The sequence below is a fragment of the Pipra filicauda genome, unplaced genomic scaffold (assembly GCF_003945595.2).
Source record: "Pipra filicauda isolate LSUMZ 115617 unplaced genomic scaffold, ASM394559v2 scaffold585_size263788_pilon, whole genome shotgun sequence".
In the NCBI taxonomy this organism is placed as follows: domain Eukaryota; kingdom Metazoa; phylum Chordata; class Aves; order Passeriformes; family Pipridae; genus Pipra; species Pipra filicauda.
The window spans coordinates 1-24,753 of NW_024104737.1; the positions used below are offsets into that span (position 1 = coordinate 1).

General features: G+C 60.9%; 2 protein-coding genes across 4 annotated transcripts; one reads left to right on the forward strand and one right to left on the reverse strand.

Annotated features, from left to right (window-relative positions):
* The first annotated feature begins 255 nt into the window (after nucleotides 1-255).
* CERS2 (ceramide synthase 2) lies at nucleotides 256-5,630 on the forward strand. Of its 2 annotated transcripts, none has more exons than XM_039387716.1 (11): nucleotides 256-359; nucleotides 1,569-1,742; nucleotides 2,277-2,394; nucleotides 2,482-2,600; nucleotides 2,783-2,840; nucleotides 2,935-2,985; nucleotides 3,221-3,313; nucleotides 3,958-4,086; nucleotides 4,174-4,280; nucleotides 4,383-4,536; nucleotides 4,749-4,877. In XM_039387716.1, exons 2-11 carry the CDS (start codon nucleotides 1,570-1,572, stop codon nucleotides 4,875-4,877), a joined length of 1,131 nt encoding a protein of 376 aa, XP_039243650.1. In that variant the 5' UTR covers nucleotides 256-359; nucleotide 1,569. The 2 variants fall into 2 exon arrangements, with proteins under 2 accessions (XP_039243650.1, XP_039243649.1); XM_039387715.1 differs by lacking the exon at nucleotides 256-359 and adding an exon at nucleotides 1,145-1,216 and having other exon boundaries at nucleotides 4,749-5,630.
* Nucleotides 5,631-5,884: 254 nt separating this feature from the next.
* On the reverse strand, nucleotides 5,885-24,585 carry SETDB1 (SET domain bifurcated histone lysine methyltransferase 1). 2 transcript variants are annotated; one of them, XM_027728045.2, is made up of 23 exons: nucleotides 24,444-24,584; nucleotides 24,173-24,289; nucleotides 23,325-23,538; nucleotides 22,903-23,069; nucleotides 22,535-22,572; nucleotides 22,312-22,411; nucleotides 21,801-21,968; nucleotides 21,319-21,520; nucleotides 20,470-20,543; nucleotides 20,015-20,205; nucleotides 19,488-19,665; nucleotides 18,901-19,027; nucleotides 16,545-16,703; nucleotides 14,197-14,784; nucleotides 13,692-13,808; nucleotides 13,204-13,373; nucleotides 11,509-12,125; nucleotides 10,229-10,257; nucleotides 10,000-10,132; nucleotides 8,856-9,021; nucleotides 8,255-8,469; nucleotides 7,882-7,970; nucleotides 5,885-7,398 (listed from the first exon to the last, which is right to left on the reverse strand). In XM_027728045.2, the coding sequence occupies exons 3-23, from the start codon at nucleotides 23,534-23,536 to the stop codon at nucleotides 7,281-7,283; spliced, it is 3,858 nt and encodes a 1,285-aa protein (XP_027583846.2). In that variant the 5' UTR covers nucleotides 23,537-23,538; nucleotides 24,173-24,289; nucleotides 24,444-24,584; the 3' UTR covers nucleotides 5,885-7,280. The 2 variants fall into 2 exon arrangements, with proteins under 2 accessions (XP_027583846.2, XP_039243648.1); XM_039387714.1 differs by lacking the exon at nucleotides 21,801-21,968 and having other exon boundaries at nucleotides 24,444-24,585.
* Between the last annotated feature and the right edge of the window lie 168 nt (nucleotides 24,586-24,753).

Sequence of the window (24,753 nt, forward strand, 5' to 3'; positions counted from 1 at the left end):
GTCCATGGGGTGTATATGAGGTGTCTATAGGGGCTGTCTATGGGGTGTCTGTAGGGTCTGTCCATGGGGTGTATTGGGGTGTCTGTAGGGTCCGTCCATGGGGTGTATATGAGGTGTCTGTAGGGTCTGTCCCTGGGGTGCACACGGGGTGTTCTCAGCTCCCCCCCCCCCGCTCCGCTCCCCATCTCGGCGATCGATTGCTCAGGCCTGGCCCCGCCCCCGCGGCGGGGGCCGCGCTCCCCGCGGCGTTGCGGTGACGTCACTCGCGGCGTAGCGGTGACGTCACGGCCGCCGCTGCCTGGCGCGGGACGGGGGGGGCGAGCGGCGGCTCCGGGCGGCGGCTCTGCGGGACCGGGCGGGTGAGCGCGGGGGCGACACGGCCGGGGGGGACACACGGGGGGCGGGGGGGACACGGGCCGGTCCCGCCGCCCCCCCGGCACGGCCGGGCCGGGCCCTGGGCGGGCGTTGGGCGCGCACCGAACCCCCCCCCGCGGGGGCCCCCCCCGGGGCGGCGGGGCCGCGATCGGGGCCCGGCGGGGCCGCTCGGGCGGGGCCGGGCCCTCGGCGGGGCCCCCCCGGGGCCGCTGGAACGGCCTCGCACCCCCCCCGGCCCGGGGGGGGGGACACGCAGCGCTCGGTGCCGGGTCCCACCCGCGTCCCTTTCCCAGCGCTTCTCCCAGCCCCGGGTTTATCTCCCAGGCCTGGGAATTCCGGGCTGCTCCCCCTTTCCAGCTCCTGAAATCCCCCCGGGGGGGAGGGTCCGGCCTGGCCGTGCCCCCCTCCCGCGGGTGAACCCCCCCCCCTGCCCGGGAGCGCCGGGAATTGCGGGGATCGGGAATTGCGGCACCTCCCGGCCCGCCCCGCCTTGCGAAACCGCCCGCAGGGGTTCCTCTTCCTCCCCACGGGGAGCCGAACCGCCCCGTCCCGCTCCCAAATCCCTGCTCCGCCTCGGGGCGTTCGGGATTGACCCCGTCCCGACCCCTCGGAGCGCCCCAAAAAGGGCCGGGATGCGCCAACCCCCCCCCCCCCGGCCCGGGGGAGCTCCCCCAGCGCCCCTCCCGGGGCCCGTCCGAGCCTTCCCCAGACACAAAGGTGCTCATTGTGCCGCCGGCAAATCCCTAATCCCGCGCTGGGCCCGCGCCTGGCCTCGCTGTCCCACCGGGAATTGCGTGGGGATCGGCCCCGGGATGCGGACGCGCCGCTCGGGAGGGGAACGGTGCGGAGGGGCTTCTCCCTGCGCCCCCCGGGGCTGTGCCCGTCCCGGGGTGGGGGGTCCGGGGCCTGGAGCTCTCTCGGGCTGTCCCAGGAATCCGGGCTGGTCATCGGGATCGGGAGCAGGGCCTGAGTTAATGTTCACCCACTGACCTCTGACTGCAGGAGCAAAGTCCGCAGCTCGGCAGCTCCGGGGGGATTTCAGCGGCCCGGGGGGCTCGGCCGGGGGCTCCCTGGGAGCTGAGGTGGAAATCGGGGGGCCGGGGGTGTTGGTGGGATCCCCCCGGGGTGGGATCGGGGCCCCGCGGGGGTGCCGGTGCCCCCCTCACCTCCCCCTTTCTCTCCCTCCCCCCCAGCATGTTTCAGACCTTGTACAGCTATTTCTGGTGGGAACGGCTCTGGCTCCCGGCAAACCTCACCTGGGCCGACCTGGAGGACCGGGATGGGCGAGTCTACGCCAAAGCCTCCGACCTGTACATCACCCTCCCCCTGGCCTTCCTCTTCCTCATCGTCCGGCACCTCTTTGAGACGTGAGTCCCTGCCCCGAGCCCCTGTGCCCCCGAGCCCCTGTGCCCCCGAGCCCCTGTGCCCCCGAGCCCCTGTGCCCCCGAGCCCCTGGCTGTGTCACCTGGCCCTCAGCCTGGCTGGGGGGTGCCCGTGGCACCCCGGGGGTCCCATCGACCCCCTCCCCAAACCACGTGCCCCCCACACAGACGGGGCTTTGTGCAGCCCCCGCCGCCCTTATCGGGGCCCAGGCGGCGTTTAAGGAGCGATTTGTTGGGCAAACAATGGGAACAGACCCGGCTTTGTTGGGATGGCAGGAGAAGGGAGAAGGGGGGGGCCCTTCAGCGGGGCGGGGGGACGGCCCCGTCCCCCACCCTGGGGTGACACAGGGACCTGGGGTGGAGGGTCCCCTGTGGCAAAGCCCACCTCGGAGAGGGCACGGCGGGACGGGGAAACTGAGGCACTGAGGGGTCGTGAGTCACCCTGGGGTGGCTTTTGGGGGGGGCCAAACCCCGCAGGTGACAGAGGTGGGGACAAATGTCCCCCTACCCCTTCCCCAGGTACGTGGCCACCCCCCTGGCCGGGCTCCTGAACGTCAAGGAGAAGATCAGGTTAAAAGCCACCCCCAACGCTGTGCTGGAGAAGTTCTACGCCTCCACCTCCAAACACCCCAAGCAGGTGAGGGGTGGGGGGTGGCCGGGGGTGGGGAGGGGGAGGTGAGCAGCAGGGCCAGGGCCCCCGTGGTGACGTCCCCGCTGTGCCCAGGCCGACGTGGAGCTGCTGTCCAAGAGGAGCGGCTGCTCCGTGCGGCAGGTCGAGCGCTGGTTCCGCCGCCGCCGCAACCAGGACCGGCCCAGCCTGCTCAAGAAGTTCCGGGAGGCCAGGTGAGACCCCCTGCCCGGTGTCACCGTCCCCCCCCACGGCGGGGAGGGGGCTGGGGGGGCACCCTTTTGGCCGGGAGCCACGGCGGGAGGGTGGGCCGGGTGGGATGTGGGGCTGGTGGGTCCGTCCTCGTCCCTCCCTGCCCCCCGTGCCCGTCTGAGGACCGTCTGCTTCCTTTTTCCAGTTGGAGATTCACCTTTTACCTTATTGCTTTCATTGCTGGCATGGCTGTCATAGTGGATGTAAGTATTGCTCCCCCCACCCCAGCAGTGCCTCGCCCCCCTGGGCCCCCTCCCCTCTAACACCCCTGTGTGTCTCCCCCTCCCCATCCCACAGAAACCCTGGTTCTACGACCTCCGGGAGGTGTGGAAGGGATACCCCATCCAGGTGAGCTCCCGATCCCACCCCCGGGATCAGGGTCACATTTGGGAACTGGGGGTGCAGGGGGGTCTCTCTGGGGTCACTCAGGGGTCACTCAGTGTCCCTGGCACCCGTGGGGGTTTGGGTGGGGCAGGTTTGCTGAGGGGGGCAGAGGGTCCCCAGGACTCTGTGCCCACGGAAGGGGATCAAACCCCTCTGGGGGACCCAGAGCATCCCCCCAAGCTGCCCCTTTGCCCTCCAGAGCATGCTGCCCTCCCAGTACTGGTACTACATGATCGAGCTCTCCTTCTACTGGTCCCTGCTCTTCAGCATCGCCTCCGACGTCAAGCGCAAGGTGGGCTGGGGGTGGGGGGTCTGGGAGGGGGGTGCACGCACTGGGACTGGGGGTGAGGGACCAGCTGGGAGGATCCGGGGACTTGGAGGGGACGTGGGATGGCAGAGTGCTGTGGGTGGGATCCAGGCTGAAAGCCCCAACTCCCCCATCCCTGGGCTCCTGTGACCCCCAACTCCCCCATCCCTGGGCTCCTGTAACCCCCAACTCCCCCATCCCTGGGCCCCTGTGACCCCCAACTCCCCCATCCCTGGGCCCTGTGACCGCACCACGCCCCCAATCGCCTGGGCCCCCTGTAACCCCCAACCCCCCATCCCTGGGCCCCTGTGACCCCTAACTCCCCCATCCCTGGGCTCCTGTGACCCCCAACTCCCCCATCCGTGGGCTCCTGTAACCCCCAACTCCCCCATCCGTGGGCCCCTGTGACCCCCAACTCCCCCATCCGTGGGCTCCTGTAACCCCCAACTCCCCCATCCCTGGGCCCCTGTAACCCCCAACTCCCCCATGCTTGAGCTGCTGAGACCCCCAACTCCCCCATCCCTGGACTCCTGTGACCCCCAACTCCCCCATCCCTGGGCTGCTGTGACCCCCAACTCCCCCATGCTTGAGCTGCTGTGACCCCCAACTCCCCCTTCTTTTGGGCACAGGACTTCAAAGAGCAGATCATCCACCACGTCGCCACCATCATCCTCATCAGCTTCTCCTGGTTCGCCAACTACATCCGTGCCGGGACGCTCATCATGGCCCTGCACGACTCCTCGGATTACCTGCTGGAGGTACGGCCCCCCCAGCTCCCCCAGCCCCCTCCCACGTCCCCTGTCCCCCCCAGACTCACCCCCCCTGTGCCCCTTTTCCCCCCCCAGTCTGCCAAGATGTTCAACTACGCCGGGTGGAGAAACACCTGCAACAACATCTTCATCGTCTTCGCCGCCGTCTTCATCATCACCCGCCTGGTCATCCTGCCCTTCTGGTGAGCTCCGGTGGGAATGGGGGCAACTGAGGCACGAAGTGGGGGCCCACGGGGGGTCTGGGGCTGGTTTCTGCCCTTAACAGGAGTGGCTTTTCCCGGCAGGATCATGCACTGCACGGTGGTTTATCCGCTCGATCTCTACCCCGCCTTCTTCGGCTACTACTTCTTCAACTTCATGATGGTGGTGCTGCAGTCGCTGCACATCTTCTGGGCCTACCTCATCATCCGCATGGCCCAGAAGTTCATAACTGGAAAGGTGAGGGGGGGGGCTCAGGGACGCTGCCCTGGGGTGAAGGGCCCGCTCGGGGTGGATGGAGACCCCCCCAGATCCCAAATCCCGGAGAGCCCTCGGTGGGGAGAACCCACCGTGGTTGTGCTGGGGGAAACTGAGGCACGGCAGGAAAACGGGGGAGCTGCAGGAAAACGGGGGAGCTGCCGCCTGAAGCCGCTCCTTCCCTGTCCCCCCAGGTGGTGGAGGATGAGAGGAGCGACCGCGAGGAGACGGACAACTCGGAGGAGGAGGAGGAGGCGGCGAAGAACGGGCCCCTGTCCAACGGCCACCCCGTCCTCAACAACAACCACCGCAAGACCGACTGAGCGCCCCCGACCCAGAGCTGCCACCTCCCGCCGGGACCCCGGAGCGCCCGCCTGGGCCCCGATTCCCCCCGGAGCAGATTCCCCCCGGAGCGGGGCCGCGGCGCCGGGGCGGCCGTTTTGTCCAGCTCACGCTCACCGTCGGTGCCCTTCCTGCCTCTCACCTGCTGCCTTAATCCACTGTGGTCCCCGGGACAGGCGGGGATCCCACCGGGAGGGCTCCCATCCCACCGGGAGGGCTCCTGCCCTCCCACACAGCCCCTGGGATCGATCGGCTCTGCACGAAGAGCTCGGCCCCGGCCCCTCGCTGGGCTGCAACCTTGTGTTATTGCCCCTTTCCCAACCATTCCTTCACCGGGGAGGGAGGGGGAAAAGCCCTTTCCCTGCCCAAAGCCGGGCTCACTCCCTGCTCCACAGCACCGGGAGGGAGGAGCAGGGGATTCCTGGGTGTTTTAGTGCCTAAATGATGGGATGACACTTGGGGGAAGGAAGCTGCGGGCTTGAGTCACTCTTGGTGTCTCACGGAGTTTAATCCCCTCATTTCTCTTCTGTAAATGGATTTGGAGTCTCTCCCTCTCCGTGGCCTCTCCCAGTCCCTTCCCCAGCTGTAACAGGACAAACTTCCAAGTGATTTTCCTTATTTTTTTTTTTTTCCTTTCTTTTTTTCTATTTATTTGGAAGACAGAAGGAGCCGGGCTTGGCTCCGTCTCCCGCATCCGCCCGGGATGCTGCGAGAGCCCAGCGTGGAGGGGTGGGAGGGGGGGGGAACAAGGACCATTAACCAATGTCAGACCAAAACGTGTTTTGTTGTTCTCGTTTTTTAAAAAAAAAAAAAGGAATAAATAAAAGGTTAAATATATTAAAAGTTTAAAAAAAAAAACCAAACTAATAAACTTGGGTAAAATATAAAAAAGCCGCCCAGGGTTGGGGCACGTTCTGTGGGTGGCACCACGGGGCAGAGAGGTTATTTTGGCACAGAGCTAAAAACGGGCAGAAGTTGAGGGGTTTGGTGGGTTTGATGTTGGTTTTTTTTCCCCTCCTCAAAGCTCTCCAAGTGTCCAGGCCAGGCTGGAGCGTGGGTTTGGGTTCCCGAGGAGCCGCCGGGATGACAAAGCCTCCATTCAGGTGGACGCTCAGGATGGAACTGGAGCTCCAGGAGGCCCCAGAAAGGTTTTATTTTACAAAAAAAAAAAAGGGTTATTTTGCAGGAAAACAACAAACCTCCCTTGTGCAGAGCTGTGTGAGCTGGGGCTGCTGTTGGGATGGGGGTGGGGGCGGGATGGAATCTGCTCCAGGACCCCCCCGGATCGGGGTTTTCCGTGTCAATAATGGGAGGTTTGATCCCAGTTTGCTAAAATTTGCCTCTTTTAACCAGTTTTCAAGGTGGTTTATTCAACCTTTTGGAGCTGCCCTGGTGTCCTACCCCCCCCCAAAACAAAAAAAAAAAACCCAAACCCAAACCCTTGGAATTGTGTGTTGTTGCCAAATCCAGTGATTTTCCGTGTGGATTCGTGTCCAGCAGCCAGACTGGGCTGGGCTGGGCTGGGCTGGGCTGCCCCACCCACCCTTCCCAGGTGCCTAAATCGAGTTTAAGGCTGTCCCAGTGGCCTCTTCAGTGCAGGACTTTAAGCTCAACTCAGTGTTTCCAGCCTACAGGGACGTTCTGGGAAGACTGGAGATGGGAAGCAGCCTTGGATCTGCCTCCCTGAGAAAATTCCAGCCAGTTTCTGTTTAATTTTTCCAAGTGAAGGGTTTAAGGAGTGTTTGTTTTGAGGAAAGGTGAGGGAAAGGTGAGAATGTGGGAGCTCCTTATCCCTGTTCCCGGGGCCTCTGGCGTTTTTCCTGCAAACCCCATGGAAAAGAGGATGGTGGGAAGTGGTTCAGTGCTGCTCTTCCAGGGCTCTTCGCTGTGTCTGAAGGCCACAGCAGATGATTTTTAGTAGAAAAAACATTTAAGTTTATTGCTTTTTTTTTTTAAACAACCAAAAGTACAAAAGATTCTTTACATCATCATCTCACAGATGATTCTCGTCACAGAAATCCAGATTGGTCCCATCTTGCTGGGATTTCACCATCCTCTTTCCCTCCCACTTCCCAGGCCTCAATCCCAACCACGAAGTTGGGAACTCTTGGGGAAGTGCTTCCTGCTGGAAAAGAAGGGGCTTGTGCCTCAAGTTTGGCGGAGAGCTGGAAGGGAACAGGAAAAACTCCCTTTCCTGAGGGAGGTTGTCGTGGTAACTGGAGCCTCTGGAAGGTGGGAGAAGCCCAGGGGTCGGGAATCCCCCAGATTCCCTTCCTGCCCCGCGTCCATCCGCGACTTTCCAAGCGAACAGGAGAACACAGAAGCTCTTGAGAACCTTTTCCCTCCCCGAGGGAAGCACCAGGGGCGTGGGGAGCAGGGCGGGCTCAGAGCAGGCGGCCCCTGCAGTCGATGGCCCCGCAGCAGCACAGCAGCTCTTTGCCCTCCACACTCCCCACCTCGTAGTTGTAATCCCAGGTCAGCTCCGTGCCCGCCCGGATCCTCCTGGGAAGTGGAAAAACACGGGATGGGTGAAGAGGCAACGCCAGGAAAGAGGAAAAGGGGATGATGGAAGGGAGCCACACTCCCTGTGACCTCTCTGGACAGTCCAGCTGCCCCCGGGACAAGGGTGGAGCAGCTGGAGAGCAAAGGGACAAAGTTCCTGATGAATCATTCCCGTAGGGATTCGCGGAGGAGCCGAGAGGAGCGTGGCAGGGATTCACCACAGCTCAACCAAGCCGGGAATTTGGCTGCCCTGTGCTTCTCTCTGCCCTTTGGGGAGGTCTAAAACTGAGGGAAATCACGGCAGGATCTCCAGCGCAGGAGAGGGGATCTCACCTGCCCTCACCTCCAAGGTTTTCTCTGCTCAGCATGGGGTGAAACTGGGAATGGGGTTACCAGGAGTAGGGAACACCCAGCCCTGGCCACGGAGCCGGGTCCCAGCAAGCCCCAGGAAGCCTCAGCCCTCCCCAGGGCTCCAGGACTCACTTGCTGGCGAAGAAGGCGACCCAGGGGAAGCGAAGGTCGTGGGTGTCCACGAAGACGTTCTGCACGAAGAGGTTTGGGGAGCAGCTGTGCTGTAAGGGCAACAGGGACGGGCTGAGCCGCTGCCAGGGAGGGAGGCAGAGCAGCCAGCCCTGCACAGCCTTCCCAAACAAGCAGCATTCCTGCTGTGCCCGCCGCGGTCCAGCGGGATCCTGCTGGAACAGGCCGAGTCACACGACCCACCCTCACAGGTAAGGGGGCCGCTCAGGGGGGTGGATCAGCCTCCTCCCCCTGCCCTTTCCCTGTTCTTCGCTGCTCCGGGGCGGGCGCAGCCCCGCTGAGGCCCCTGCCCCCCCCTTGCCCGTGCCCAGCTCACGTTGAGGTAGCGGCCCAGGTTGCCCTCGAGCTTGGCATCGATGATGTAGCAGTTCTCCTCGCCGTCGTAGAACTGCCGGGTGCTCCTGCGCACGGGCCCCGCGCTCTCGCCCTTGTCACCCGCGGCCAGCGGGGTGGATTTGATGGCGATGCCGTGGGTGGATTTCAGGGCGAAGCCCCGGGTGGATTTCACAGCCACCTGCCTCTTCACGGGACCTGCCAGCACACGGCAGCTGCCAGAGGAGGAACCCCCAGCCCTGCTCGTCCCCCCCCTTCCCGCTCCACTCCGGGGGAACCAACCCCGCGGGGATGCGCCTCACATCCCAAACACCCCCCCGGGACGGCTCCTGGAATCCGCCCAGCCCAGCCTCACACCCACCAGGAGCCTCACAGTTGCTTTTTTCTCACTATCCCCCAAAAATACCTGGGTCTGAGGGTGAGATTTTGCAGGTCTCTAAAACCCCGCGGGGAAGGTCCAGCCCCGGCCCGTCAGGTGCGGCAGGAGCAGACGCGCCGCGCTCGGCGCTGCCGTGGCCTCACGAGCCCTTCCTGGTGCTCTCCAGCCAAAACTCCCCATCCTCAGCCCTCGTCTTCCCCCTCACCTGACCCGGACGAGAGGTTTTTCTTGTCCTCGCCCTCCTCCTCCTCGGAGCCCGAGGAGATGGTCTGGATGTCGTCGCTGTCGTTGGCGGTGCCCGGGACCTGCCCCGCCGGGACCTGCCCGTTCTCCACGTCACTGTCGGTGCTGCTCGACAGTGTCAGCACGTCCTGGGGGCAGGAACAGCTCCTGAGCCACATCCAAGCCTCCCTTTTCCCCAGGAACACTGAGCTCTCTACCCAGCACACCCCCCTGCCCTGTGCTCCAGGACACCCTTTGGAAGGGGATCCCACCCGCGGACACCGCCATGGGAATACAGCGGGACAGACACCCCATCCCACAGGTCAGTGTTTGGAACAGCTGTGGGATTTCGGGGGGGCTGGGGAGTTCTGCAGCACCCAAAATGCCAGAGCTTGGGATTCTAGAGCATTCGGTGCTTTGGGATTTGAAAAAAAGGGAGAAGACCCCTAAAAACAAGGATTGTCCCCAGATGGCTCTGCCAGGTGTGCAAACCGAGGCGCTCCATCCCGCTGGAACACGGCCCAAATTCCGCACTCTCCTGTTTTTTGGGGGCTTTTCAGATCCAAGAAACACTCCCCACAATCCAAAGGAAACCAACTGCCCCCCAGGAAATCGCAGGGACAACCACAAAGCCGGGAACAGAAACAACAGAAAACCACCCAAACTGAGGTTCAGGGTCGTCACGGAGCCGGTTCCGGGGGGAAGGGGCAGAGCCAGGCCCCTCTCCCAGCCCGGGGGTCCCTCTCCCAGCCCAGGGGTCCCTCTCCCGGCCTGGGGGTCCCTCTCCCGGCCCGGGGGTCCCTCTCCTGGCCCGGGGGTCCCTCTCCCAGCCCGGGGGTCCCTCTCCCAGCCTGGGGGTCTCTCTCCCAGCCTGAGGGTCCCTCTCCCGGCCCGGGGTCCCTCTCCCAGCCTGGGGGTCCCTCTCCCATCCCGGGGGTCTCTCTCCCACCCCAGGGGTCCCTCTCCCGGCCCAGGGGTCCCTCTCCCAGCCCGGGGGTCCCTCTCCCAGCCCAGGGGTCCCTCTCCCACCCCAGGGGTCCCTCTCCCGGCCCAGGGGTCCCTCTCCCGGCCCGGGGGTCCCTCTCTCAGCCCGGGGGTCCCTCTCCCAGCCCGGGGGTCCCCCTTACCTCGCTGGAGGCCTGCAGGGAGAGGGAGCGGCGCCGGCTCTGCAGCAGCGCCGTGCGGCTCAGGGGCCGCCGGATCCCCTCCAGCTTTGGGGGGCAGGGGTTGTATCCATACCTCCTGCCTGGGATGCTCAGCCTGCAGGGCCAGGACAACAGGGGTCACGCCTGGGCTTCCAGGGGGAGTGTCCACAGGCCAGGCAGGGACAGGAGAACACCGGTTCAGGAATCTTACCCCGTAATTTTGGTTGGCTCTTCAGGTTCCTGCAGGGGGGAGGAGCAGAGAAGATTAAAATCTCTCCCTTTTGGAGTTCTCTCCAGCCTGTCTGTGGAACTGCTCCCCAAAATGCCAGCCTGGGAGTGAGACACCCCCTGTCTCCACGCTCACGGTGACTCCCAGGCAGGATCTCCCATTCCCACACCTCTGTGTCTCCTCATCCAGGTCTCCCAGGATTTCCCATTCCCACACCTCTGTGTCTCCTCATCCAGGTCTCCCAGGATTTCCCATTCCCACACCTCTGTGTCTCCTCATCCAGGTCTCCCAGGCAGGATCTCCCATTCCCACACCTCTGTGTCTCCTCATCCAGGATCTCCCATTCCCACACCTCTGTGTCTCCTCATCCAGGCCTCCCAGGATCTCCCATTCCCACACCTCTGTGTCTCCTCATCCAGGATCTCCCATTCCCCCATCTCTGTGTCTCCTCATCCAGGATCTCCCATTCCCCCATCTCTGTGTCTCCTCATCCAGGCCTCCCAGGATCTCCCATTCCCCCATCTCTGTGTCTCCTCATCCAGGCCTCCCAGGATCTCCCATTCCCACATCTCTGTGTCTCCTCATCCAGGCCTCCCAGGATCTCCCATTCCCCCATCTCTGTGTCTCCTCATCCAGGTCTCCCAGGATCTCCCATTCCCACACCTCTGTGTCTCCTCATCCAGGCCTCCCAGGCTTTCCCATTCCCATCACCTCTGTGTCTCCTCATCAGGTCTCCCCGGATTCCCCTTCCCACACCTCGTGTCTCCTCATCCAGGTCTCCAGGCAGGATCGCCCTTCCCACACCTCGTGTCTCCTCATCCCGGATCTCCCATTCCCACACCTCTGTGTCTTCCTATCAGGCCTCCCCGTATCTCCCATTCCCACACCTCTGTGTCTCCTCATCCAGGATCTCCCATTCCACCATCTCTGTGTCTCCTCATCAGGATCTCCCTTCCCCAATCTCTGTGTCTCCTCATCCAGGCCTCCCAGGATCTCCCATTCCCCATCTCTGTGTCTCCTCATCCATGCCTCCCAGGATCTCCCCATTCCCACATCTCTGTGTCTGTGTCTCCTCATCCAGGCCTCCCAGGATTTCCCATTCCCCATCTCTGTGTCTCCTCATCCAGGTCTCCCAGGATCTCCCATTCCCACACCTCTGTGTCTCCTCATCCAGGCCTCCCAGGATCTCCCATTCCCACATCTCTCCCTTCCATCATTCCTCAGTGCCCTTTGACTCTCTCACTCCCACATCCCTCCCTCACCTCCTTCTTGGCTGCCTTCATCTCTCTGTTCATCTCTCCCGGGGTGGGAACACACCCCTTCTCCCTCTCCCCGGGGTTTTCCACTTTCACAGGCTTGGTTTCTCCCGCCTCGCCCAGGCGGAAGGAGGAGCTGCTGTCGCCGTCCTGGAAGCCCTCGGACATGCTGTTGGAGCTCAGCCACGAGGCCACCTTGTTCTTGGAGCTCTCCTCCGACACGGGCAGCTTGCAGGGGCCCGCCAGGGCCTCGTCGTGGCCAAGGGGCCGGGTGAGCCCCGAGTCCTTGGAGGCGGTTTCCGAGAGGCCGCCGTCCCTCTGGCCGCGCGTCTGCCGGCGCGTGGCGTAGCTGCGCAGCACCGAGCTCGCGTGGAAGTTCTCGTCCTTGCCGAAGTTGTCGTCGGAACTGTCCTCGTTGGACTCCTCGGGCTCCTCCGTGCCCGTGTTCTCGTCGTCGTCGTCGTCCTTCAGGTCCACGCCGCTGTTGTCCGAGGAGCACTTGGCGTCGCTCTCGTAGCCCTCCTTGAAGTTCTCCACGCTCTCGATGTGGTCCAGGTTGGCGAAGTACTCGTCGCCCATCTCCAGCCCCTCTTTGTCGGCGAAGTCGTCCGTGAGGATCTTCCCTAAGGGCGACAGGAGAGTCAGGGTGAGTTCTCCCGGGATGGCGTTCCCTGGGAGTTCGTCTTTAATCCTCTCCAAAGCTCGCTGAGGAGAAACCAGGAATGACGCCACCTCACTCCAAAGCTGGGTTAGGAAAGGACAATGTAGCCCTGATACCCGACGGGACGAAAGCCTGAGGCATGTGGTTGACCTAAAATCAAGGTTTTCACCCCAGAAATCTCTACAGAGCAGCTAAAGTGGAGGCTTGGAAGGGCTGGAGGGGCTGGTGGAGCAGAGAGGAAACTCCACAGCCGTGGAATCAGGGCAGCAGCAGCTCCAGCCGTGCCCGTGGGCGGCTTCGTTTCAGAGCCAACACCAACCCTGCGCAACTTCTGCATTTTAGGGGCTCTGCTGGGAGGAGGAAGCAGGGCTGGGCCGGGGCTGGGTCACCCCAGGGACAGCTCAGGGGCCCAGCGTGTCTTGTGACACCGGCACTGCCACCCCGAGGGCTCTGCAGTGTCCTGTGCCAGCGCTGGGCAACTTCACCTGCTCAGCTTTCACCTTCCTGCCCCTGAAACGGGCACAGCAAGAGCTTCACAGCCCTTCTGCTGGGCTTTGGAATCAGGGAATCGTGCAGGTTGGAAAAGCCTCCAAGATCGAGCCAACCATCCCCCCAGCACTGCCAAGGCCACCAGTGAACCACGTCCCCACGTGCCACATCCACATGGCTCTGATCACTTCCAGGGACGGGGACTCCACCACCTCACTGGGCAGCCTGGGCCAGGGCCTGCCCACCCTTTCCATGAAGAAACTTTCCTGACTATCCAACCTGACCCTCCCCTGGCACAACTTGAGACCGATTTCTCTCGTCCTGTCCCTTGTTCCCTGGGAGAAGATCTCGACCCCCTCCAGCTTCCCCGTCCTGGCAGGGAGTTGCAGAGAGCAAAAAGGTCCCCCTGAGCCTCCTTTTCTGCAGGCTGAGCCCTCCCAGCTCCCTCAGGAGTCCTCCAACCCCCTCTCCTGCTGCTCCAGCCCCTTCCTCAGCTCTGACCACACCCTTTTCCAAGGGAAGAGGTTCCCACGTGCCAGGTGGGTTCCCACCTGCATAGATGCAGACGAAGGAGCCCTTGGCGATGTCATCGAGGCAGCGGATGCCCCAACCTTTGTTCTGGGTCTTGAAGAGCTGCAGCCGGACCTGGAGGCCGTGCTGGACCAGGCGGTTGGTGCACATGTTCACGTTGCACTTGCACCTCTTGTTGCACTCGTAAACGCTGGAAGAAAGGAGAAGGGTGACAAATTCCAGGGTAAAGGAACCATCCCAGAGATTGGTGAGGTTGGCAGTGCTGGGGTCACGCACAGAGAGCCCAGAGGACCAGGCTTGGAGCAACCTGATCTAGTGGAAGGTGTCTCTGCTCATGGTCTCAATGATCTTTAAAAGGTCCCTTTCAACCCAAACCATTCCATGACCAGCACAAGAAGCAAGACCAGAGGCAGGCTGTCACATCTGTGCTGATCTCTGGGATAAATTCCCTCTCTGATGGCATCTGGGGCTGGCACCTGGGCGGGCAGGAGGCCCCGGCTCTGCTCACCCCGTGGGCAGACACTCCTCCAGCCGCTTGTACTGGTAGCCCGAGTTGGGGTTGATCTGCCCCCCGGGGGTGCAGCCGCTCGCCTGGATCGTCAGCTGCTGACAGGCACACTTGGACCTGCAGGGAGACACGGGAGAAACCACAAGTCACAGCTCCCACATCACTTCTGGAGACAGGGAAAGAAATCCCATCTTTAGGTACAGATGAGCACGTAGGGCTCGACCTGGAATCAAACCAAGACAAGCTGCGGATTCCTCATCCTGGGAAGTGGTCAAGGCCAGGTTGGATGGGGCTTGGAGCAACTTGGGATAGAGGAAGGTGTCCCTGCCCGTGACAGGGGATGGGACTGGATGATCTTTAATGTCCCTCCCAACCCAAACCATTCCATGATTCCACGAAACCTGAGCTGCACGGATTTAACTCCCAGAGCAGATCCACCTCGGGGCGCTCCCGGGCAGGTCACAGAGTCCCAGCACACCCCCTTCAGCCACGAGCAGTCACCTACTTGTCCCTGCAGCCGTCCCTGCAGTCGCAGCCCACGAGGAACTCCCAGCTGGTGTTGATGAAGACCCCCTTGCCGGGGATCCTCTCCTTGCTGTAGGCCACCTGCGGGGGCGGCGTGTTGTCGATCTCGTTGACGCAGGACAGCGGCACGTCCTCCCTGCCCTTGGTGATGTCGGCGATGTAGTAGTAGGGCTTGTAGGGCTGGAACTTGCGGTCCACCAGCACGTAGGGGTCGAGGCAGAACATCTCCAGGAACAGGAAGTCGCAGTCGGTCTCGAAGAGGTAGCGCTCGATCTCCTGCATGGAGCGCAGGCACAGCCCGCAGGGCGTCTTGTAGAGCACGTGGAAGCCCATCTTGCGGTTGACGCGGCGCCGCGCCGTCATGCGGCGGAAGTCGTAGAGCAGCGGGATGAGCAGCGGGTTGCGGCTGCGGTACTGGTCGGCGCGGATGGGCCGCACGCGGGACAGGCAGGCGTAGCTGCACACGTGGGGCAGGAAGAAGAGCTTCTCCAGAGGGGCCCGGTAGGACGGCTCGCTGGGGACGCGGTCCAGCATCCCGTGGAAGGGCTGCACGGCGCCGGCGGGGACGCTGCGCGGGGAAGGGGAGAGGGGTTAGGGGAGAGCGGGGTGGGGGACACGAGTACGGTGTGCTCAGAAGGGATGGGGAGAGGGGTTAGGGGAGAGCGGGGTGGGGGACACAAGCACAGTGTGCTCAGAAGGGATGAGAGCAGGGTGGGGGACAGGAGCCCAGTGTGCTCAGAAGGGATGGGGAGCAGGGTGGGGGACACGAGTATGGTGTGCTCAGAAGGGATGGGGAGCAGCATTAGCAGAGAGCAGGGTGGGGGACAGGAGCACAGTGTGCTCAGAAGGGATGGGGAGAAGGATGAGGGACAGGAGCACAGTGTGCCCAGAAGGGATGGGGAGCAGGGTGGGGGACACGAGTATGGTGTGCTCAGAAGGGATGGGGAGTGGGGTTAGGGGAGAGCAGGGTGGGGGACACAAGCACAGTGTGCCCAGAAGGGATGGGGAGAAGGATGAGGGACAGGAGCACAGTGTGCCCAGAAGGGATGGGGAGCAGGGTTAGGGGAGAGCAGGGTGGGGGACACAGAAGGGATGGGGAGCGGCATTAGGGGAGAGCAGGGTGGGGGACAGGAGCACAGTGTGCCCAGAAGGGACAGGGAACAGGGTGGGGGACACGAGCACAGTGTGCCCAGAAGGGATGGGGAGAAGGATGAGGGACAGGAGCACAGTGTGCCCAGAAGGGATGGGGAGCAGGGTGGGAGACACAAGCACAGTGTGCTCAGAAGGGATGGGGAGCAGGGTTAGGGGAGAACAGGGTGGGGGACACAGAAGGGATGGGGAGCGGCATTAGGGGAGAGCAGGGTGGGGGACACGAGCACAGTGTGCCCAGAAGGGATGGGGAGAAGGATGAGGGACACGAGCACAGTGTGCCCAGAAGGGATGGGGAGAAGGATGAGGGACAGGAGCACAGTGTGCCCAGAAGGGATGGGGAGCAGGGTGGGAGACACAAGCACAGTGTGCTCAGAAGGGATGGGGAGAAGGATGAGGGACAGGAGCCCAGTGTGCCCAGAAGGGACAGGGAGCAGGGTGGGGGACAGGAGCACAGTGTGCCCAGAAGGGACAGGGAGCAGGGTGGGGGACAGGAGCCCAGTGTGCCCAGCTGGACATCAGCACCTGGCTTGGACCAGCCACAGCATGACCAGGGAACTGCCCAGCCCTGTGCTGGCACTGCTGGGGCACCTCCAGGGGTGGTTTTGGGGCCCTCACAACAAGATGGACATTGAGGGGCTGGAGCATGTCCAGAGATGGGAATGGAGCTGGGGAAGGGGCTGGAGAGCTCCTGAGGGAGCTGGGGGGGCTCAGCCTGCAGAAAAGGAGGCTCAGGGGGGACCTTCGTGCTCTCTGCACCTCCCTGACAGGAGGGGGGAGCCAGGTGGGGGTCGGTCTCTGCTCCCAGGGAACAAGGGACAGGACAAAAGGAAACAGCCTCAAGTTTCCACAGGAAACCACGGGAGGTTCAAGCTGGACATTCAGGAAAGTTTCTCCATGGAAAGGGTGGTCAGGCCCTGGCACAGGCTGCCCAGGGCAGTGGTGGAGTCCCCATCCCTGCAAGTGTGGACGTGGCACTTGGGGACATGGGTCAGGGGTGGCCTTGGCAGTGCTGGACTCGAGGGGCTTTTCCCACCTGCAGGATTCCATGACTCCGTGATTCCACCTGCCGAGCCCCAGCAGACACCCCCCAGCACACGCAAGCCCCCGAATGTGTCCCAGCACCCCAAACCCAGGAGCACTCATGGATTTGTCCCCCCCACCCCCAGCTCTGCTCACCGGTGCTGCGGGGCCGCGCTGGCCCTTCCCGGAGCCGGAGCGTCGCCGAGGACGGGGGAGGAAGGGGACGAGTGCCCGGAGCCCACCGAGCCAGGACGGAAGGAAGTGCTTTTCTTGGCCACCTGCTTCCTGGACTGGGCCAACTGGCTGTCGGAGCACCTGCGGGAGGCAAGGAGGAGGCGATTTGGAAGGTGGAAAAACGACCGGTGGGAATCAAAGCAACGCTCCCCCCACGGAACTGAGAAATCCAGGAGAATCCCAGCAGGTGGGTTTTTTTTTCCTAGTTAAGTGTGAAAATCAGCCCATCCCTGACTATTTCTGCCACAGCAATCCCACAACCACCCCAAATTCCAGGACTCAGCAACAGTTAACAGGAACTTGTGACTGGCAAGTAAGGCAAGGGTAACAACGATGCCCAAGGTCTTCGTCCCACGCAGCTCGACAAACCAGGCCAGGAAGAAATCCCTGGAATAGCAGAAACCAGAGTTTCCAGAGGCTCAACTAATCAGGAGTGGGAGGAACTAATCCAGAGGACCCTTTTGGCAAGACTGAGGAACAATCCATGGTTGTGCAAGGGAATGTAGTAACGCCCCTGATGAAAGAGCTACATGGGGCTCCCAAAAAACAGGTTTTCAACCTATTTCATGTTTTTTCCATCAATTCCAGCAGGTTTTCAATCCATTCCAGAAGGTTTTCAACCCCTTTATACCAGTTAAACAGAAAACCACCCCAAACCAGCCACTGAAATGGAAGAACACTGAAGTTATCAGGGAAAAAGGGAGGAGACATGGAAAGCAGGAAGAGGTGAGGGTTTCTGCTAAGAGCTGCCTGAGAGCAAAGTGTTCAAACACATCTCAAAGAGCAAGAGGAAAAATCGGCCGAGAACAGTCAGAACTGGTTTGACAGCGCCAAGAAGAACCTGAAAGTGAGACCGGGGGGGAAGAGACCCAGGCCTTCCTCAGAGGAAACAAAACACCAGAGTGGAGAGACCGTTCTTGGTTTTAATGATCTAAAATCCAAGGATCCCTGGGCACAGCAGGGACACGGACACGGCCCCGGGGCACTGCTCACACCAGCTGGGTTTGAGGGCAGGGAAGCGGCTGCAGTGTCTGCCTGGATGGAAACCAGATCCTAAAGCCAAACCCTCTGTGGGGAGAGGGAAAGAACTCCTTGTAACCACTGCAAGGAGGAAGTGGGGAAGGGTTTGGCACGATGGGGCTGCGGGTCCAACTTGGTGGTGTTCGTGTCGTGACAGTGCCCACGGTCCCGACGCCCTCCCAGCCCGGAGTGTCCCGGTGACAGGCACAGCCCGGCCCTTCCCTGCACACAGGGGGCTTTGGGACCTCCTCCAGCATCCAGCCTCTCTTCTGGGTTATGGAAAAGGTGAGGAACAACATCCTTGTGGCTTCAATCCCCAAATCCTGGTCAGAGCGGCACAGGGGGAGCGTTTCCAGGGGTAAATTGGGTCATACTGCACTGCTTGGAGAGGAAGCCCCACGAGACCCCACCCCAGCCCTGGGGTCTGAGCTGCTGCTGCTACACCTGGAGAGCCTCGGGGGAGTAAAGATTGACTTCCTGCACAGGCTCCTCACAGCTGGGACACCTCCCGCCCCCCTCGTGCCCCACCAGCAGGGCACAGTCACAGCAGAAGACGTGCTGGCACGGGGCCAGGCGGCCGCAAATCCGGATGGGGAATCCACAGCGGGGACAGAACTGTCCCGGGAGAGCAGCTCCCTCCCCTAAAGAGTCCCAGAGCACATTCCCGGGCTCCCTGGTGTCCTCCAACACGCTCCCTTCGTCACCGAGCCGAGCTCCTCCTCCATCCAGGCCTCCTCCAGCCCGCGGCTCCGGGGACGTCCCCCTTGGGCCCCGGGCAGCGGCTTGGCCGGGGTTTGCTCCGTGCCCACCGGGACCCACCACTGATCCCGAATTCCCTCGGAAGCCAGCGAGGTCAGTCCAGGTGCAGGGACACGAGGCAGCCGGGGGCCAGCGCCTGGATCGTGACACGAGGGAGCAATTCAGGTTTGGGGAACACAAGGAGCAGAGGGGCCCCCTTTGGAAAGACAAGTGCGAAGCTTTAGCCCTGAGGAGGAATTTCTGGCTCGGGGGGGGGGGTGGGGGGGGTTGGCTCCCACCCCCAATTGTTCATCCTGCAGCTTTAGCCAAGAGTGTTCCCCCAAAATCACGACATAATCCAAGCCTAGCCACGGAGGGAACCTGCACCTGAGGATTCCTCTGCAGAGAGGAGGTGATGCCTGAGCGAGCTGAGTGCCAGAGAGGGAAAGGAAAGGAGGTGGAAGTGCTGGAGAGGGAAAGGAAAGGAGGTGGAAGTGTTGGGAGTGGCTCCAGTACTTACTCCATCTCTGCAGGCTGAGGGGACACAGAGGAAGCAGCCGGGAGCTGCTCCGGGGGCTTGTACTGGGGACCAGCTCCCGCTAAATCCTGGGTGTACTGGACCACAGGGCCTTTGCTCCTCACAGCACCTGGGGGGGGAAGGTGAAAAACCAGACAGTCAACAGGAAAAATCTCCAGCATTATCCCAGGTTGGCTGTACCAGCCCCAAAATACCGACTTGGTGCCTGCAAGGAATGAAAACCGAGGGATTTGGGATTAACTGGGGCACGGCCAAGCTCTGGGGCACAGCAACTGCCCCCAGAAATTCTGGTCACTTCCCCCAAAATGCAGTTTGGTTTGGTGGTGTAATTCCAGGAGAAAAATTCCACTGGAAATCTGACAGCTGTGCCAGGAGGACAAAGCACTGGAAACCCAAAATCTCCAGGAGTTCTGCTACAAAATTCCACTGGAAAGCTGAAACCTCACAAGCCGGGGGGCAAAAATCCCAGAAAACTGAAACCTCCAGAGTTCTGCTAAAAACCCACCACACCCCAACCCACCCCTCAGCTAAACCCCAGGGTATGAATGAAAGCAGGAGGTGCCACTGACCAACATTGGGACGAGTCCTGGTTTGCCCACTCTGCTTCTTTTCCTGGGTGGAAGCCGTGGAGGTTTTCATGCTGAACATGGGCTCCAGGCGTGTGGAGCCACGGTAAATCCACTCACAGCGTTTGTCCTCCTGCAGGAGGGAGTAGGACACACTCCCACTTCCCATGGGAAGAGGTTCCTGGGGGGAAGACACAAGAGAGCACAGGGAGACAACAGTGAGCCTTGACAAACAGCACAATCATGGGGGTTTTTTAGGTTGGAATCCCTGACTGGGTATTAGGGAAAATTTCTCCAGGTGTTCAGGCACAGGTTGCCCAGAGTGGAGTCTCCCACCCTTGGAATTGTCCAAAACCCCTGTGGATGTGGCACTTGGGCACAGGATTCAGTGGGGGCCTTGCACTCCAAAATCTCAGAGGTTCTTCCAGCCTTAATGATTCCGTGATCAGTAACAAAAATGCAGCTGAGCCAGCCCCCCAGACTCAAATTTAATCCCATTTTCCTAACAGGAGAAGAAGGGAAATTCCTACCAGGAAAAGGATTTTGACCAGACTTCCATCCACTTCTTCCACCCTGGATTTCCACCAGGTCCCTTCCCACTCGGTTTTGATGAGCTGCCCGTTCTTCAGCAGCACCATGGGCCGGTTGGGGTAGGCAGTGATGTATTCCTCGATGAAATCCCGACAGGAAACATCCTCAATGTCTTCCCAGCTTTTTTCCACTGTATGGGAAGAGATGGGTGAGAAAAAGGGCAGCGGACAAAACAGAGAGAACCTTTTGATTCTTTTCTTTTAGGAGATCCCTGGTGGATTTTTACACATGGTCAATCAAGGGGCTGGAATTTCGGTGGTGGGGCACATCCTGAACCCACCCTGGCAATAACTCAGGATTTCAGACGTCTCCAGGCACAGCACCGGAGGGGACACACCCTCTGTCCCCTGGTTTTTGGAGCCCAAACCTCCCCAGGTGGGAGGGGATCACTCACGTGGCCGGCAGACGGGGTACAGCTCCCACTCCTTCACGTACGACGCGTAGCCGTCGTCGAAGAAGATCAGGAACCTGGAAAACAGGCGGGAATTAGGAAGGGAGCTGAGCAGAAAACAGCTCCAGGTCGCAGAAGGGAAGTGGAGAACCTCTCCTGTTCCTCCTGGACACATCCCAACCCTGGGGGAGCCCTGAACTCTGGGTAAGGCACCCACGTAGTGCCACGTGTCTCGGAGTAACGGCTCCGGGCGCCGGAGTTGTACAAAAGGGGCAGGGAGAGGCATCAGCACCACAACCAGGAGGAAATCTCCAAGGTGAGTAATAAATGCAGCTCGTTTCCCGTTATTAAACGTGGATCAGGTGCAACTCAGCACAGTTCATGGCAGATCCAGAGTCATTAAACCCTTCATCAGCCCCTTCAGGGAAACCACAAGCCGTGATTTTAACAGACCGGAGCAGCCCTGCCCCTTATTCCCATAAAAGCTGCTCCAAACCTGCTCCTTCTCCTCACAAAGTGCTTTGACAGCACTGCTGGCACTAAACCCTTCCAGGGCTCCCATTTCCTCCCACTGTTTCACACCTCAGGCAGCCCAGACTGCACATCTGGGTGATAATTTGAATAAATTAGCAGATCTCATTCCTGTCTCAGGGCCACGAGCAAGAGACTGGAAGCTCCACCCTGAGGTTTCAGAGATAAGATTAAAAAAAGACTCAGAACTCGTTCCTGGGGAGGACAGAATTCAGCACCCGAAGGATACTCAAGTAAGCTTTTTTTGCCTCAAACAAAAAAAAAAAAAAAACAACAAAAAAATAGAGCTGGAAGTTCATGACCCTGGGAAATAAGGAATACCTGTCTTTATTCTTGACGTTGGGGGTCTCAGCCACGATGCCAGCATAGAGCCACATCTGATTGCCATCCTTGTACCTGGCCACCACCCTGCTGCCCACGTGGTGCCTCTCAGGACACGGGTGGTAGTCGTAGGCAATGTGGTTGCCCGAGAGCAAACTCTTCCCTTTGTTATCAAATTTCACTTTGTATTTCTTGCCAGCACCTGGGAGGGCGTTTTGAAGAGAAACAGAAAATAAAACGAAAGGGAAACTGAATAGAAGCCGGGCGGTTTCATCCCAGAGAGGCAACGCCCTGGGTCATTCTGTTTATTCACAATTAACTCAGAGCTTATTTAAAATCTGCCCAGAATTCATTTGGAGGGTGAAACGGTGCAGCTGCGTCGCTCCCACTGTCCCTTCCAGGTTTGACACCAGGTGCTCTGACACCTTTTAATCCACGTCTCCCCCCCAGATCACAGGGAAAACCCCACGCCCAGCACCTACCCACTGGTTTGATGGCAATCAAGGTCCCTTTGTGCCACGTTTTGGTTCTTTTCTTGCCCAAAATCCTCATTCCCACTTTGAGATCCCCGTCAGTGTTGAGATCATCCCCAGGGGCCGGGGGGACAACGGGCTGGGCAGTGCCAGGACATGCCTGGGGGGGCTGTGCCTCTGCCAAGGAACAACAATCAGTTATAAATCCCCCAGAGCTCCCTTTTCTGCTGGAATTACAGCTGGGATCACGTCCCTCCGAGCTGCAGCAGGAGGAATTCCTCCTTTCCTTCCCCTCAGGCAGCCCAAGTGCCTCCGTTTTACTGCATGGAAAGGACTTAAAGAAAACCAGGAGTTTGGAATCCATATACCCCAAATTAAAGGAAAAATGGAATCTGGAGTCAATAAATCCTAACAGAGCTCCCCAGCAAGGAAAGTGGATCGTTGTTTGCCTTTTTTGGGAAGCAAAGGCCCAGGGCCAGGGCACACCAGGGGGTCTGTTGGCCCCTGGAAGGTCCCACACCTTTTTGTGCTTCCTGGGAGCTTGTTTTCTTGTTCACAGCATCCATGAATTTCGCAACATCCCGGGCAGATCTCCTCATGGCAGCCATTGCTTCCTGCAGCTGGAAGGGAAAAAAGACAAGGGAATTATGGAGAAACTCTTTTTTTTGCACCAAACACAAAGACCGTACCCCAAGAAAATCCCCACTAGAAGAATCATCTGTAGTCAGGACCTTCTCACTCACCAGACTCTGATCCTTGGAGATTCTGGAGCTGCTGGTGCCTGTGAGTGAAGAGGAAAAAATGGTTTAAAACATTTTGGTGGGGGGGGAAATCCATCCTCATTAAACCACAGGAAAAAGAGGGGACAGGAAAAAGCATCCACCCCAAACCTCTGTCAGGAAATCCACTCAAATAAGGCTTTTCCTCATTCATCTTTTTTAATGTGAGGCAGGGGACAACAGTCAGGGACGTTGGGAAAGGGTAAAATCCCACTTTGGGGCTCCAGGAATCATGGAACGTTAACAGGACGTGGCAGCTGCTCCTCACGAGCAAAGAGCAGTCCCTTATCCCACTGCCCCTGCTGTCCTGGGCACACTGGGATTTACTGAACTGTGCTTCCAGCCCGAGTCCACGCTCATGACGTCGTCGTCCTCCTCGTCCGGGATCTCGATCACTTCCATGGCCGCCGGGGCCTCGTCCTCGGAGCTGCTCTCCCGGTACTGGAGGCCCATCATGGAGTACAACTCCTTGGCCAATGTCTCGCACTTGTCGATGGCTCTGGAGGAGAGGGAGGGAATCCGGCTGTACATCCTGGAATACCACAGGGACGACCAGGAACGGGCAGCTGGGCAGCTCCCAGTTACACCTGAGGGAAGCGTCCGCACCAAGGATTTAAAGCCTTGGGGGGCTGTCGCTGTCTGTCTCCCTCATTAACCACACGCAAACTAAGTGACCTCGATCTGCTCTAAAGGGAATGAGAACGCCCCCCACAGCCCCCTCCTCGGAATTCCGGCCCATTCCAGATCCACCCACCTGGTGGCATTGTCAATGAGCTGGTCAACGTGAGCCGCCTCCTCCTCCTTGTGTCTCACACACTTCTCCAGCTCCTCCAGCTGCTGCTTTCGCTGCCTCACCCACTCGCAGTTCTCCACCTCCTTGTCGATGATCTCCTGCAGCTCCTGCAGGGAGATTCCCAGCTCCTCCACCACCTCCTGCTGCAGCTCTTCAATGTCCTGGGTATCCATCTCTGCTGCCCTCAGAGCAGAACAGGTGAGGGAGATCAGGGGAGGGGAGGCAGGGGAGGGAGAGGGAGGGCAGGCACAACCCCTCCTGTCCCAATGTCCCCCAACCGCCACCCCTGTCCCCTCACAGTCCCTCTCCACCCCACCTCCCTCCCCATCCCCTCAGAGCTCCCCCACTCCCCTCATGAGTCCCCGATCCCCCCCCGGTCCCCACAGTCCCCTCGATACCCTCATGAGCCTCCCGGTCCCCTCAGAGCCCTCCGATCCCTCACAGCCCCACGATCCTCCCCCGACCACCTCAGAACCCCCCGTCCCTTCAGAGCCTCCCTGGTTCCCCGAGGGTCCCCCGCGTTCCTCAATGTCTCCCGATCCCTCGTGGTTCCCTCGGAGTTCCCGCGTTCCCCCCGGTCCCCTCAGAGCCCGCCGGTGCCGCCCCATCCCCTCAGAGCCCCCCGGTCCCCTCAGACTCTCCCGACCCCCTCCGGTCCCCTCAGAGCTCCCCAGTCTCCTCCAGTCCCCACAGAAACCCCCCATTCCCCCCGAGCCGGTCCCCTCCTTTCCCCCCCGTCCCCCCCGAGCCCCGTTTCCCCCCGTTTCCCCCCAGAGCCCCCCGTTCCCCCCCGTTCCCCCCTCACTCACCGCCGGCGCCGTTGAGCGGGCGAGTGCCGGCGGCGCTCCCGGCGGAATCCGCCTGTCGTCACCTCCGCCGCCCGCGGCCCGCGGTGCTGCCGCCTGGCGAGGGCGGCCGGGATAAGCCTGGGATAAACCGGGAATAAGGTGGGAATAAACCGGGAATAAAGGGGGGAATAAACCGGGGGTAAACCCCGGAACGCTCGGGATCGGGCCTTATCGCGGCCAGACCGCGGGGGGGGGGGGGGGGGGGTGCCCCTATTTACTGGCCAAGACTTACAGATCCCCTCACAGGGTGGGACTTTAGGCGCCCGCAGAGACCCCGACTTGTTACTTTAGGCGGCCCCGGAGCCCCTAAACTGCGTTGGGCCCCCTTGACTTGCTACTTTAGGCGGCCCAAGAGCCCCTAAACTGGGTTGGGCCGCCTTAATGCGGTACTTGAGGCGGCCCCAGAGCCCCTGAGCCGGGCTGGGCCTCCCTGGCTTGTTACTGAGCCTTCAGTGTCCCACCGACTGTTCCAGAACCTTCCGTGAACCGCCACCTCTGTGGGATTTGGGGTTTGCAACACGACGGGGGGCCCTGGGGGGCTC